Source organism: Halichoeres trimaculatus, unplaced genomic scaffold (genome assembly GCF_033239565.1).
Source record: "Halichoeres trimaculatus isolate MK-OKI-2021-1 unplaced genomic scaffold, fHalTri1.1 fHalTri1_scaffold_22, whole genome shotgun sequence".
NCBI classification, from domain to species: domain Eukaryota; kingdom Metazoa; phylum Chordata; class Actinopteri; order Labriformes; family Labridae; genus Halichoeres; species Halichoeres trimaculatus.
Genome location: NW_027437200.1, coordinates 10,745,700 through 10,758,770, shown reverse-complemented (window position 1 = coordinate 10,758,770; position 13,071 = coordinate 10,745,700). Strand labels below are relative to the sequence as shown.

At 42.5% G+C, this 13,071-nt stretch overlaps 1 protein-coding gene across 1 annotated transcript in view; it reads left to right on the top strand.

The window, feature by feature from the left end:
* zanl (zonadhesin, like) overlaps positions 1-13,071 on the top strand; it is a 54,911-nt gene that overhangs the window by 28,419 nt on the left and 13,421 nt on the right. The window contains exons 23-42 of the mRNA XM_074662332.1: positions 64-117; positions 229-422; positions 545-686; positions 763-1,007; positions 1,095-1,243; positions 1,324-1,452; positions 1,842-1,980; positions 5,039-5,180; positions 5,537-5,736; positions 5,900-6,038; positions 6,215-6,331; positions 6,882-7,006; positions 7,403-7,548; positions 8,582-8,725; positions 8,980-9,087; positions 9,839-10,008; positions 11,939-12,141; positions 12,251-12,395; positions 12,487-12,734; positions 12,832-13,009. Of these exons, the coding sequence (XP_074518433.1) occupies positions 64-117; positions 229-422; positions 545-686; positions 763-1,007; positions 1,095-1,243; positions 1,324-1,452; positions 1,842-1,980; positions 5,039-5,180; positions 5,537-5,736; positions 5,900-6,038; positions 6,215-6,331; positions 6,882-7,006; positions 7,403-7,548; positions 8,582-8,725; positions 8,980-9,087; positions 9,839-10,008; positions 11,939-12,141; positions 12,251-12,395; positions 12,487-12,734; positions 12,832-13,009 (3,117 nt within the window). The remainder of the gene's footprint in view (positions 1-63; positions 118-228; positions 423-544; positions 687-762; positions 1,008-1,094; positions 1,244-1,323; positions 1,453-1,841; positions 1,981-5,038; positions 5,181-5,536; positions 5,737-5,899; positions 6,039-6,214; positions 6,332-6,881; positions 7,007-7,402; positions 7,549-8,581; positions 8,726-8,979; positions 9,088-9,838; positions 10,009-11,938; positions 12,142-12,250; positions 12,396-12,486; positions 12,735-12,831; positions 13,010-13,071) is intronic.

Sequence of the window (13,071 nt, the reverse complement as noted above, 5' to 3'; positions counted from 1 at the left end):
GAGTTTGAACTTGTCTGTGCAAAATCAAATGTTCTGTGCATCACATCTCTGTTCTTCTCTCAGGCACAACTACTCCCAGGCCAACAACTCCAATGCCACCAACAACGACACCACCAAGTGTGTATTGTTTTATGAGATTTTTTTTTAGTTAAGGGTGGGTTTTTTTCCCCCCTTTGAGCTCTTCTGACTTTGAGACATTTTCTTTGATGAAAATATTTTGTCCTGCAGATCCCTGTCCACCAAATGCTGAGTTCATAGACTGTGGTCCTGCCTGTATCCCCACCTGTATGGAACCTTCCACTAACTGTACTGGCTCCTGTATCACTGGCTGCTTCTGTAAACCAGGGTTTGTCTTTAAGGGGCGTCACTGTGTGCCACTGGAGAAATGTGGCTGCCTGGATGACAACAATAACTACTATGAGGTTAGAAGTGCAGAAAGCTCTTGTCTTCTGCTCAGTATGAGGCTATAATGAGGCATTGAACTGAGACATTCCCGTCTCCCATCCTAAAAGAAGTTCTGACCTCTTGTTGAATGTTGTTTCAGCCTGGAGAGATTGTATACGGTGATGGCTGTTCAAAACTGTGCCGCTGTGCCGGGAATTACACTCTGGAGTGTGTGGATAACTCATGTGATATAACGGAGGAGTGTCGTGAAGTTGATGGAGTTTCAGGCTGCTATCCCAAAGGTAGGAGACACAGTGTGTCTCATCTTAAAGCTAAAAACTTAGACTTCATGTAACACATCCTTTGTATTTTCCTCAGGAACATCTTCATGCATAGCATCCGGGGACCCCCACTACACCACCTTTGACAAACGAAAGTACAACTTCATGGGCAACTGCTCCTATCTCATGTCTGCACCGTGCAACACCACTGATCTGCAGTACTATGAAGTCCATGCAGACAATGAAAACCGCTTCAACAGACCCACCATCTCTTACGTGAAAGCTGTGCATGTGCATGTACGCAATGTGAAGATTTCCATCCTGAAAGGTGGCACTGTCCAGGTATGAAATGAGAGCAGGTGACAGTTGGGAACTTACTTTAATGTGCTGTTTAGAGAGATTTTGATCAAGCCCTGATCCCCCTTCCAGGTGAATGGGACCAATGTTAACCTGCCAATATCACCAGCCCCCGGTGTCTCTGTGTACAAATCTGGGAAGCACTACACTGTGTCCACAGACTTTGGTTTAACTGTTCGCTATGACGGAAACCACTTCATGGACATCAAAATTATTAAAGAGTGAGTAGAAACTGACCTTAAGATGTCAAATGATGAGTTTGAAAACTTACTCCTTCTCACTTTTAATTCCTGTTCTGCAGCTATCGAGATACTCTGTGTGGGCTGTGTGGAAACTACGATGGAGATACTAAGGATGACTTCCGTAAACCAGACGGATTGTTGACCAGCAACCCTAATGAGTTTGGACACAGCTGGAACACTGATCCAGAGTGAGTGGTTTACATTGATATTCATACAGAGACCCACATGGAGACTTCAAAGACCCCCTTAACGATCAAGCATTGATTATCTGAATACTGAAGGCTCAGCCTCCATGATCTGTCCTTTCTCATGGTCATTGTGGTGGCAGAGTTCTTGGCTTAGTACTGACCCTCTCTCCAGCAATTTTTTAACTCCATCGAAAGGATTTTAAGCCAGACATGATACAGATCCTCTGAAGATCTCAGAGTCTTCCTTTGGCACACTTGTACCTGAAAGATCTCCTGCATCCAGAACGGACCCAGTCCTACCCCAGTTATCCTCATCACTGAATCATTCAAGATAAAAGTAGCTGAGCACCACAAGCAGAGCTCCTCTTACTGTCAGTCTGTGTTTGCAGATGTAACAAGAAACCCAACACCACCATCCCAGGATGTGATGAAGAGGAACAGGACCTCTACGAGAGCTCCACACACTGTGGCATACTGCTGGACAAAAACGGTCCCTTCGCCGTGTGCCACCCCAGGGTCAACCCCAACGTAAGTCCCCACACAGACTATTGCACAAGCACACAAACCCCAACCCATAGCAGTACCCCCCTGATTGATGCTTCGCTGAAAGGATCTGTGGGATACAGGTCTTTGAGTTCCCTATACCGTTTCAAATACATGCAAACTTTAAAGTCCATTTTTTTAACAAGAATATGAAATAAGGTTCTTTTGATTGGAATTTTCAAAGCTCTTGATTATACGGGTAAAGGATTTATACTAGTGGTGGGACTTAATTAAAAAAATTAATCAAATTAATTATGCCATTTGTAATTAATTAATTGTAATTAATCACATTTTAATCGCATCAATATTCAACATCAGAAGCAACACTTTTCAATTCAAACAGATTTTGGTAGAAGACTTAATCATTGAATATTCTCATACGCAGGTTTTAACAACAAAATCCTGTTTATTTTGTTCAGAAGATGTTTTTTTGAGGACACTACTTTCAAGTACATTCATCGGCCGTTGTGTGGTAAATAGTGCTGTCAGGAGATTAAAAAAATAATCTTATTAATTACAGGATTTGTAATTAATTGATCTAATTAATCACATTTTAATCTTATATCTGCTTAAGGTCCCCACATAAAGAATTTGAATTCTAAGGCTTTACAAAATCATAGTGCATGACTAATGAGTGAATGAATGTATTCGAATGAATACATGAAAAAGAGAAGATTTGTAAATCCTTTTTTTTATTCAACTGGACAATATTAATTAAAATGTCTGTGTTCCCTGCCATTGACATTCGATTACTGTTTACTGCGTCTATAGAAGTAAATTATATTTTTCAGCGGAGGGAGCCGGGGTCTGGTGGAGCTTGTCAATCAAAATCCAGCTCGTAAACTACTGTGGGTGACAGCGGTGCGCTCTTTAGACGAGAGCTCAGCATGGATATGAGGAGAAATGTGAGATGACAGAGACAGAGAGAGACGCTGGGAGTCAGATAAGTTCAGGCAGGTCACGCTCCAACTGAGGATGTGTTGCTGTAGCTGAGAGAGAAAAAGCGGCGCCATCGTGAGAAAAAACGACGGAGATCATGGAGATGATCAAAGGATGAAGCGCCCGAGATGAACGCGATCAAAAAAGTTTGATTTGTCTGTTTTTTACACCAAAAACAGGAGGAGAGACATAAAATAAGAGAGTCCACTCTTCTTAAGTAACTTTGGTGTTTACATAGTCAGAGAAAATAAGATTATTTGGGTCTTTAAAGGTCATTCAAGATGCTCTGAAAATGGCCAGTAGCTAATGAGTTAATCTTGGGTTGATTTTTTTAACGCGTTAATGTGCAGCGTAATTAATTAATCTAATTAACGTGTTAAAGTCACAGCCCTATTTTATACCTTTACCTTTTTGGGTACCTTTGGTTTGGAGGTCTACTACCTGACCAATGGTGCTCCAACGCTCACTGGGATCAGATCTGAGGGGACCCAAAATAAAGCTAAGATACACAGGGATACGAAAACACGCAGTAAGGGAACAACAACTTCAGTTCATCTTTAGGGAGCCAGTCGTGTCCTCATCTCTGTGATCTTAGCTTGCTGATGGGAAACAAAGACTGTCAAATGGCCCTCACCCTTATCTCTGGGCACTCGCAATCCTGATACCACACATTTCACCACTTGGCCTCTGATAGCCCCGCACACAGACTGTGGAACTAAAGGCTAGCTTGTTATGAGGGTCTCACATGTTCACCACAAATAGCTCTTCACTCAAAAAAAACTTGTTGAATGAACATAATTCAATTATGGAAAGAATTTCCACCTAACTAAATTTCTTTCATTTAGCAAGATTCCAACTTGTTAAACCTACTATTTGTAAATATGTTGTGTGGACATAAAGCACTGGTGTAAGTATTACTTGTTTGCAATGTGTGGGTCCAACTTAAATTGTGAAGGTTGTTTCGACATATCCACTAAGGTAAGACATTTGAACCGTGAGTGATAAGGGTACACAGTGGATGTGAGACCTTGCTGTACATTGTTCTGTGTTGTACGTTGCTTTGGTTAAAGGCAACATGGCTGTCTGTGCACCACTGCATGGACCGGCTGTGTAATCTTAAATCACTTAAGTTTAAACTTGGCCAACAAAGCACAGCGTGTCAACACATTTTGTTTAATTAGCATAAAACAAACTTTAAAACTCATTGGGTACATGGGCTGGGCCATATGGAGCACAGACCCCCAGTCAGTGCCAGTAGAGCACAGAGCGTAGATCCGCACTCGGGGGGCACAGACAGCTGGTCCATGCCCGTCAAGTACCGTCCCACTGAACAGTAGGGTCTCATATGCGCTGACTTCGCTGCTCACTCATGGTTTCAATGAGCTGTCACAACAGAAATTACTTCATTAGTTTGTACCAATACAAACAAGACAACACCAGGTGACAACACGTGGATTGTAAGCTCATCAGGAACTTGCACCCTTCAAAATGATGCCCACATTATCCAGGTTATTCTCAGGCTGCTCTCTGATGAATAAAACCTATTGCACATTACTGCCACCTCCTGCTCTGGAGAGGTGTTGCAGATGGGATTCCTACTCAAACCAATTATGTTGAGTTAACGTAAAGTGATGTTGAAGTTTTAACGATTTTAAACATCATGCTAAAGCAACATGATTTAATCATGTTTAACCACTCAACATGAAATAATCTAGTAGAAGCTACATGTTTTACTTATGTTGGTTGAACAAACACCCATGTTGATTTTTTTGAGTGCTATGTCTGAGAGCTTATCCTCGGGGTACAACCTCTCACCTCAGGAAGAGTTCACGCCCATCTGTTGAGTCAGTGCAGTCTACCCACCCTTGCTTCCCCTCTCTAACGGGGTAAGATACCACAAGCAGAGGAAAGAGTCTGTAGAGGTTTAAAAAGAAGATGGGAAGGCAAGGTGAGGGCTGAAGCTGATCCCTGATTGGCTGTGCCCACTGCCTCCTCCGGCAGTTAACAATCCACAGAGGACTCTCGTCAGATGGACTAAACCATTTATGGCAGATATCTGAACCCTGCCTCCTTCTTACTGTCTGAATCTTGTGTTTATCCTCAGAATTACTTCAAGGACTGTCTCTTTGACCTGTGCGAGCTGGATGGGGCCCGGCCTATTCTGTGTGAAGCCATCGAAGCATACGTCAATGAATGTCAGGACCGTGGCGTGAACATCGGACCCTGGAGGAACGAAACTTTCTGCCGTGAGTGACTGGATCAATGGATGCAGAAACGAGTCTCTCCAATGGCCAGTAGCAGGAATTACATCAGTCTAAAGTGTTCCTCCTCCTCTCAGCTGATTTATGTCTTTGGGAAACATTTTCCTCATGAGTTTATGGTTTCAATCTCTGGTTAAAGTCATCTTAATACAGCATGATGGTACCAGCTTCGACTAATTTGTAGGCACCACAGTAAACTGCAAAATGACTTTTTTTGCATTCACTGGCGCAAAATGAACTCAACTTAAAATTAAACACAAAAAATTGAATAGATCCAAAATGCAGATGTTTGATGCATACTTACACACCCTCTCTGACCCCTCCCTGTTCCTCCTCCACAGCCTGGAAATGTCCTCCCAACAGTCACTATGAGAGCTGTGCAAACCCATGCCAGGAGACCTGCACAGGTAAACCTCCATCCTGCAACAGCGGCGCTCCCTGCGCTGAGGGATGTGTGTGTGACCCTGGCTACATCCTGAGCGCCGGAAAGTGTGTGGAGGAGAGTTCCTGTGGCTGTGAATACAACGACCAGTACTACAAGGTGGGTCAACGTAAAGGTTAGATGGATGATGCCAGGAGCGCCCTTTTCTCATATCCTTCAGTTCCATTAAGTGTGTGTGTGTGTGTGTGTGTGTGTGTGTGTGTGTGTGTGTGTGTGTGTGTGTGTGTGTGTGTGTGTGTGTGTGTTTGGTGTTGTGTTTCAGCCTGGAGAGGAATTCTACCTGGAGAACTGTCAGCTGAAGTGCAGGTGTAATGCTCCTTTTGTCAACTGTTCAGCCTCTGAATGTCCTCCAATGCAAGAGTGTCAGAACCAGGGTGGAGATCTGGGATGTTATCCAATCAGTAAGTTCACACCTGGAGGAGAAAAGAAAATGTTTGTATCATGAAATCCAAGAAATAAAAATGTCTGGGAGGTAAACTGTGCAACGAAAATGTTTAATTTTTGAAAATATTTAGAAAGTGTAAAGAAATTTTGCAAATCAAATGTTCCATGCATCACATCTCTTTTCCTCTCTCAGGCTCTGAGGACTGTGTGGTGTCTGGAGACCCTCACTACAACACCTTCGACAACAAGTTCTACACCTTCATGGGAACATGCACTTACACACTGGCCCGAACCTGCAGGAACAACACAGGTAGGAGACCATTCAGCGATCTCACAGGTTCATCATTTCTCTGCTGCTGAGAGAAAAAAAAGAATCAGTAAATTCTCAGACCCAGCTTCATTCATTCATTCAAACATTAAACACTCATAATTCAAGAGATGCTGAGATGTGTCCTCACACCAGGAGGTGGCACCACATCCTTAGGATGAAGTAAAGATGAGGATGTGCTGTTCAGCCACATTTGTGTTTGATACTCAGTTTTCTTCTTTGATATAAACAACTTTCTGGATGTTTATGTGTGATATGTTATGTAGAGTCCATAATGCTGGTCTTAATTAAAAAGCAAATACGAGAGACTTTATACATGTTTTACATTCATCAGACTGAAGAACATGAAAACTAGCACCAGTGTTCTTAATGATGCAAGATTCTGTCTCTTATTGTAAGGTCCCAAGTTATCAGAATTTTTAAATGATTAAGAAAAAAGAAAAAAGATTTATAAAAACTGGCATTTATCCTCTCAGTGAATCTGATTATAAAGTGTACCCAGTTTTTAAAGCCCAGGGTCTTTGTGGTGCAGGTCCCTGGTTCTCTGTGGAGGGTAAGAACGAGGAGCGAGGAGTGTCAGGTGTGTCGTATCTGAAGAAACTCTACGTGACGGTGGAGGGGGTCACTGTGACCCTGATGAAGACCAGGAGGACTCTGGTCAGTGTGTACACCTGAACACCTGAATACCTAAACATGATGTAGATCAGTTAATTTCAGTGGAATGAGGTGGAAATGTGACTCATCCCCCTCTGTCTCTGTCTCTCACCATATCAGTCGTAATCTTCTGCTTTAGTAAAATTAAAGTCTCTTTTGTTCTCTTCACCTCTTTATTCGATCTTATCCTCCCTCCTTTTATCTTCTGTAATGCCATAATCCTAGAAATCTGTGCCACTCTTCCTCGTCTCTTTGATCCATCAGGTTTTCTCTGCTCTAATCCCTCCCAGTGTGTGTGTGTGTGTGTGTGTGTTTTTCCATCTTTCTGATTATCCTCTGAACATCAGATTTTAAAGTAGAATGAGGCCTGTCTTTAGCGTCCTCTGCTCCTCTCCTCAGGTTGATGGACGGCGGGTGTCCCTGCCTCACTCTCCTTCGCCTCTCATGTCTCTGAGTCTGGCCGGTCAGTACGTCACCCTGCAGACCACCTTTGGCCTGGTCGTTCGCTGGGATGGAAACCACTATGCTCAGATCAAAGTCCCCAGGTGGGTGAGAAACACGTAGAAATCAGAAAACACAAAAACACCTTATCGGACATGAGAAAGATTTAACACTGAAGGTAATACTCCCTGTACACCATGGATCGTTGCAAACGATTTACTCGCCAGAGCTTTACAATACTTGTTGAAATGATGACTTCTTTTCATCTTGCTTTATGACACATTTGAGGCCTTAAACACCAAGGTCTGCCCATTGCTCTGCCCCCCAACAGGCCTCAAGAGGGCTGGCCAATCAGAAGGGAAAGGTGGTTTAAAGAGACAGCGGCTAAAGTGAAGCGTTTCAGACAGAGGCTGAAATGTTGGTTTACTAAAACACCAGTGAAAGGAAAAAGGGAATTTTTTAAGCTGTACATTATGTAAAGATACTATGGGGGCCTCAGAGGGACAGAATAAAGACTGAAAAGAGCTGATTTCTCCACTCAATAACTCATGTGTGGCTTTGGTGTTTGTTATCATCATGTTATCATGTTTGGCACATGTCAGAGCTGCTGTTTATTTTCAGAATTGGCTCTAAATTCACAAAAGTTAGTGCTGTCACCAACTGACAGGAAACATAAAGTCAGCTGGACAGGACTCTACAAACCAACTCTCTGCCTCTGTGTGGCCTGATCTAGAAATGTATTTCCCCTAAAGCGCGAGGTGTGAAGCCCTGAGCTGCAGCATCAGACTCCAACATGAGAGGACGTCAAACACAGAAACCCTCTGCAGAACGTGATAATCTGGATCAAATCTGAATCTAGCAGTTTAATCTATGACACAACAAAAGAGGAATATTTCACAGAAAAGAGCTTAAGAAATGAGCTGAGGGTCAAAGGTTGTATAGATCTACTCCCTTTCATAAATCCTACGAGTGATCCGAGTACTCGGTTCATCGATGATGATTGGAGTTTTGAGTATCACACACACAGAGTCTTGCTCTCACTTTCTCTGTTTGTCCACTTTCTAACTGTTTGATCCTTTAAGACTTCTTAAGACGCTGCTCTTCATCCTTTAATCCCGCTTCATCTTCCTCCTGCAGCACCTACTACGACCAGATGTGCGGCCTCTGCGGCGATTACGATGGGAACCCGAACAATGACTTCACCAAACCAGATGGCGTCCAGGTTGGGAACGTGAACGACTTTGGGAACAGCTGGCAGACAGAGGAGGATGAGGATGACTCGTGAGTTCACGTGCTTCATCTCTGCGCCGTAATCTGAGAGTTGATACAAGTCCTTCAGGCTTTCTTAGAAATGAAAACATGTGAGCGGCATGTGAGCTTTAATCTGCACATGTGTTTGGTTCAGTGAGGTGGGAACGAGGGAAAACAGAGTGCAGGGTCTCTGCTCTCAGCACAAAAACAAGGAGCTGATCAGATTGAAGAGAGGAAACCAGGGGGCTGCACAGTCACCCTCTTATTGTGTTTTTCCTGACCAGGTGTTCTCCAGGAACCAAACCTGACCCAGAGTGTGACCCCAGTCTGGAAGCTGAGGTTTCCAAACCAGAGAAGTGTGGAAAAATTAAAGATGAGACCGGGCCCTTCAGGTGAGACTTCCTGAGAGCATCATGAAACCTCCACGTACAGACACAGAGCAAAAAACTGAACTTCGTTAACTCCACGACGGGATTATGATGAAATGAAACACATAGTTTGATGGAAAAACATCATAAACTCGAAGGAAAGAACAAATGCAGCATTAAAAAGAAAAACAGGAACTTATCATATCTTCTTAAATCTGTGTGAGACTCCTCCCTGCTCTTTGTCAGCTCTTTTTTTATCCATGTAAGTGTGTGTGGGGGTGGGTGAAGGCCACTCAGAGGGTGTTACCAGTTTGAGATATGAACGTCTCTCAGGATCATTTAGTTGATCTTTTATTGCTTTAATTATGTTCTAGATGTACAAAGTGGTGGGTGTTTTATTTTGAAAGATCACAGGAAGTATAGAACACACGTGCCCATAAATCATCTGGACACACACATATACACACACTTACAGATTATCTTATCTTTATTGAGACAGATTACAGTGAGAGTATCACATGGACTGCATGGGCTCTAAACAACACACACACACACACCTGAGTGTGAGCTGCAGGTACAGAAGTGTCTGATTAGAAAAAGGACACCAGAGAGGAGAGGAGACATCTGTCTTGATAAACCCATGGTTTTAGCAGAGACGGGATTAATAAATCTTATTTCCTCCAACCTTTCATATTCATCCTGTGTATCATATAGACTCTTTGGTCTTCTCTCTGTGGTGTGACCTCCCAATCCTGCATGTGTGTTTTATTCTCAGGGAGTGTGTTGACGTGGTGGATCCCACCCCCTTCTTCCAGAGCTGTGTGTACGACATGTGTCGCTACAACGGTCAGCAGCATGTTCTGTGCGACTCTCTGCAGGCTTACACCGACGCCTGCCAGAGCGCAGGAGCCAAAGTCTACCCCTGGAGGACCCCAGACTTCTGTCGTAAGTTAACAGGAGAGAGTTTATCCACACACATATTTGGAGGTTCTGAAATTTCTACTTTTTCCAACATTTTATTGTCCCTTTAAAAAGGAAATTGAGCTATTCTTCTTTTTTCTTTTTGCTCCTGAGGTTTCTGGCTAGATTATTTTAACAATTAAAAAACCCTACTAAAAGAAAGATCTGAGAATATGCAAAAGAAAAAAAGCAACATCTCAACATTGCTTTGAGAATGTTTTGGGGCCAATAAAGTCCAAACTAAGACTCAGATTCTCAGTTTCCTCATGAATAATATGAATTTAAAGCCATCAAAATGCGTTGGATTTAGTTTCTTAAAATTAAAAAACTCAAGTGTGAAGGTCAGAAAATTACTTTGCTAAAACTTAAAAATAAAGGCTTTATCCCCGACTAGAAATATTTCATTTTTAAGTTACGCTAGATTTTTTTTGTTCTTTATTGTTTTGTTTATTTCCAAATCAAATTTTAAATTAATGAAAAAAGTTTCTTTTTGAGGTCAAGTGTTTTGTCTTAAGACTTTTTTTCACAAATCAAAAACACTTACATGCATCCTGGAAGTTCTCTTTATATGTTTAAAAATAACTAGTGCTGTCAGGCGATTAAAAAAATTAATCTAATTAATTACAGGATTTGTAATTAATTAATCTAATAATCGCATTTTAATCTCATATCTGCTTTAGGTCCCAAAATAAAGAATTTGAATTCCAAGACATTAAAATTACATTAAAAGACATTAAAAAAAACATTTAAAAATAAGGTGTGAACATATACAACACATTTTTAGGTACCCTGAGGCATAAGAAACACATGAAAAAAGTGTTATGGTTCTATCTTTACAAAATCTACACAGTCCTGCACCTAAGATAAGCTGATTTGATTTTTAGGACGTTTTTTGCTTCTGTCAAATTTTTACTTGATGTTGACTCGATTTTCACCGCTATATAAACTTCTGTATTTCTATGAGGTCAGGAGAACCAGGGCTAAAGGCTAAAAACTGTGAGGAACTATGTACAAAACAGTTAACTCAAGTCTTGGATCAAAGAAAAGTGAAGTATTCTCAGTTTTACATGCTCTGAACACACAAACTGTTGCTCATTGGTGCAGAGCAGTCCCAAGCTGAAACATGACACCAGGAAGATGAAAGCAAATTTTCAAAGAATTCTTTAGATTTAAACACAGGACATTTATCGATAATTCAGGGCTTGTTTAAAGCAGCAAAGAGTGTAGAATTATCTGTTTTTTACAGAATTGAGCTAACTGAGCAAATGGTTGATTTTCTGTAGATTTTCAAAAAGGACGTGTGAATAAACGAGATGTGAACGGCAGTCCTCTTGCTTCCCCCCGGTTAAAAGCATGTCGCTGGCGTCAGGTGTGATACATTCAGGGACCGTCGGAAATTTGAAAATCTGACGAGAACACCTCTTTTTCCAAGTAGGACAAACTGTTTTAAATGCCAGACATTTGAAAATAAGTGCGTCTTTGAACGCCCTGCGGGTTTGGGATCCAGATTAATCTGCGCTCATTTTTATAACGCGTTAATTTGCGGTGTAATTAATCAATCTAATTAACGTTAAAATGACAGTCCTAAAAATAACGTGTTTGTTTGATTTTTGAAAATTTGGTTGCACAATTTTTTTCTTTTGTAAAAGTTTTGCCTATTGATGAGCCAATGAATACTCAAAGTTGGGTGGTGAATCAGCAATTCTTCACCAGCAAACAAGGACAGAACTGTTGATAGGGAAATGAAACTTTTTAATTTTATACTAAACTTTAGATTCTAAAAACCTTTGGATATTCAAACATTTTTTTGCATTTGTTTCTATCAAAATTTTTAACACATTAATTGAACAGTGAATCAAGCATTGTTTTTTAATGCACAGATAGTTTTGACTCTGAACTTCTCTCCTCTCTGCAGCTCTGGCCTGTCCCCCCAACAGCTCGTACTCTCTGTGTGTGAGCGCCTGTCCCGAGACATGTCTGGGTGCTGTCGGCCCGCCCGGCTGTGAGGATGTGTGTGTGGAGGGCTGCGAGTGTAACCCTGGCTTCATCCTCAGCGATAACAAGTGTGTGTCCGTGAAAGATTGCGGCTGTGTGGACGACCACGGCTCTTACCACCCTGTGAGTCCAAAAAACACTCCCTGAGCAGAGAGATTGCTGAGTCCTAACTGCATGCTGTGTGAGTCTGACGTCACCTGTGTGTGTGTGTGTGTGTGTGTGTGTGTGTCAGGTGGGAGATGAATGGTACCTGGAGGGCTGTGAGCAGAGGTGTCGTTGCCACGGTGGAGGTCTGATTCAGTGTCAGAACAGCAGCTGTGAAGTCGCCACTGAGAGCTGCCAGCTTCAGGACGGAGACTACGAGTGTCTCCCAGTGGGTACGTTCACACTGGGTCCAGTGCAGAGGTTGTTAAGAGTTAGATCCTCAAACACATGAGCTGCCAGCTGATCTCTCCCCATCTCCTTCAGGAACTGGTATCTGCGTGGTGTCTGGTGACCCTCACTACACCACCTTTGACAAACGCACCCATCACTACATGGGCGCCTGCTCCTACACTCTCACCAAACCCTGCAATGAGTCCTCTGGCCTGCCGTACTTCACCGTGGATACTCAGAATGAGTTCAGAGGAAACAACAAGAAGGTTTCCTACGTCAGAGCTGTGGTCATCAATGTCAGTGGCGTGACAGTCATCCTCGGGCAGGGACGCACAGTGCAGGTATGACACCTCAGAGAGACTAAAGCTCTGTTTTAACAAGAGAACCAAAGAGAAATAACATTCATTTAAAAAAATCTCCTTGTCTGTCTGTGATCAGGTGAATGGCAATAAGGTCATCCTGCCCGTCATTTCCATCGAAGGCGTCCACATCTACCTCAGTGGGAAGTTTGTTGTCCTGGAGACCTGGTTTGGTCTGAGAGTTCGCTTTGATGGAAACCACCACGCTGACGTCACCTTACCCAACTCCTACGGCGGCCTGCTCTGCGGCATGTGTGGTGAGAAGTTTGTCCTCTCCTCCTCACAGGAACTTTAGAAAGAACGGATACTTATTTTTGTT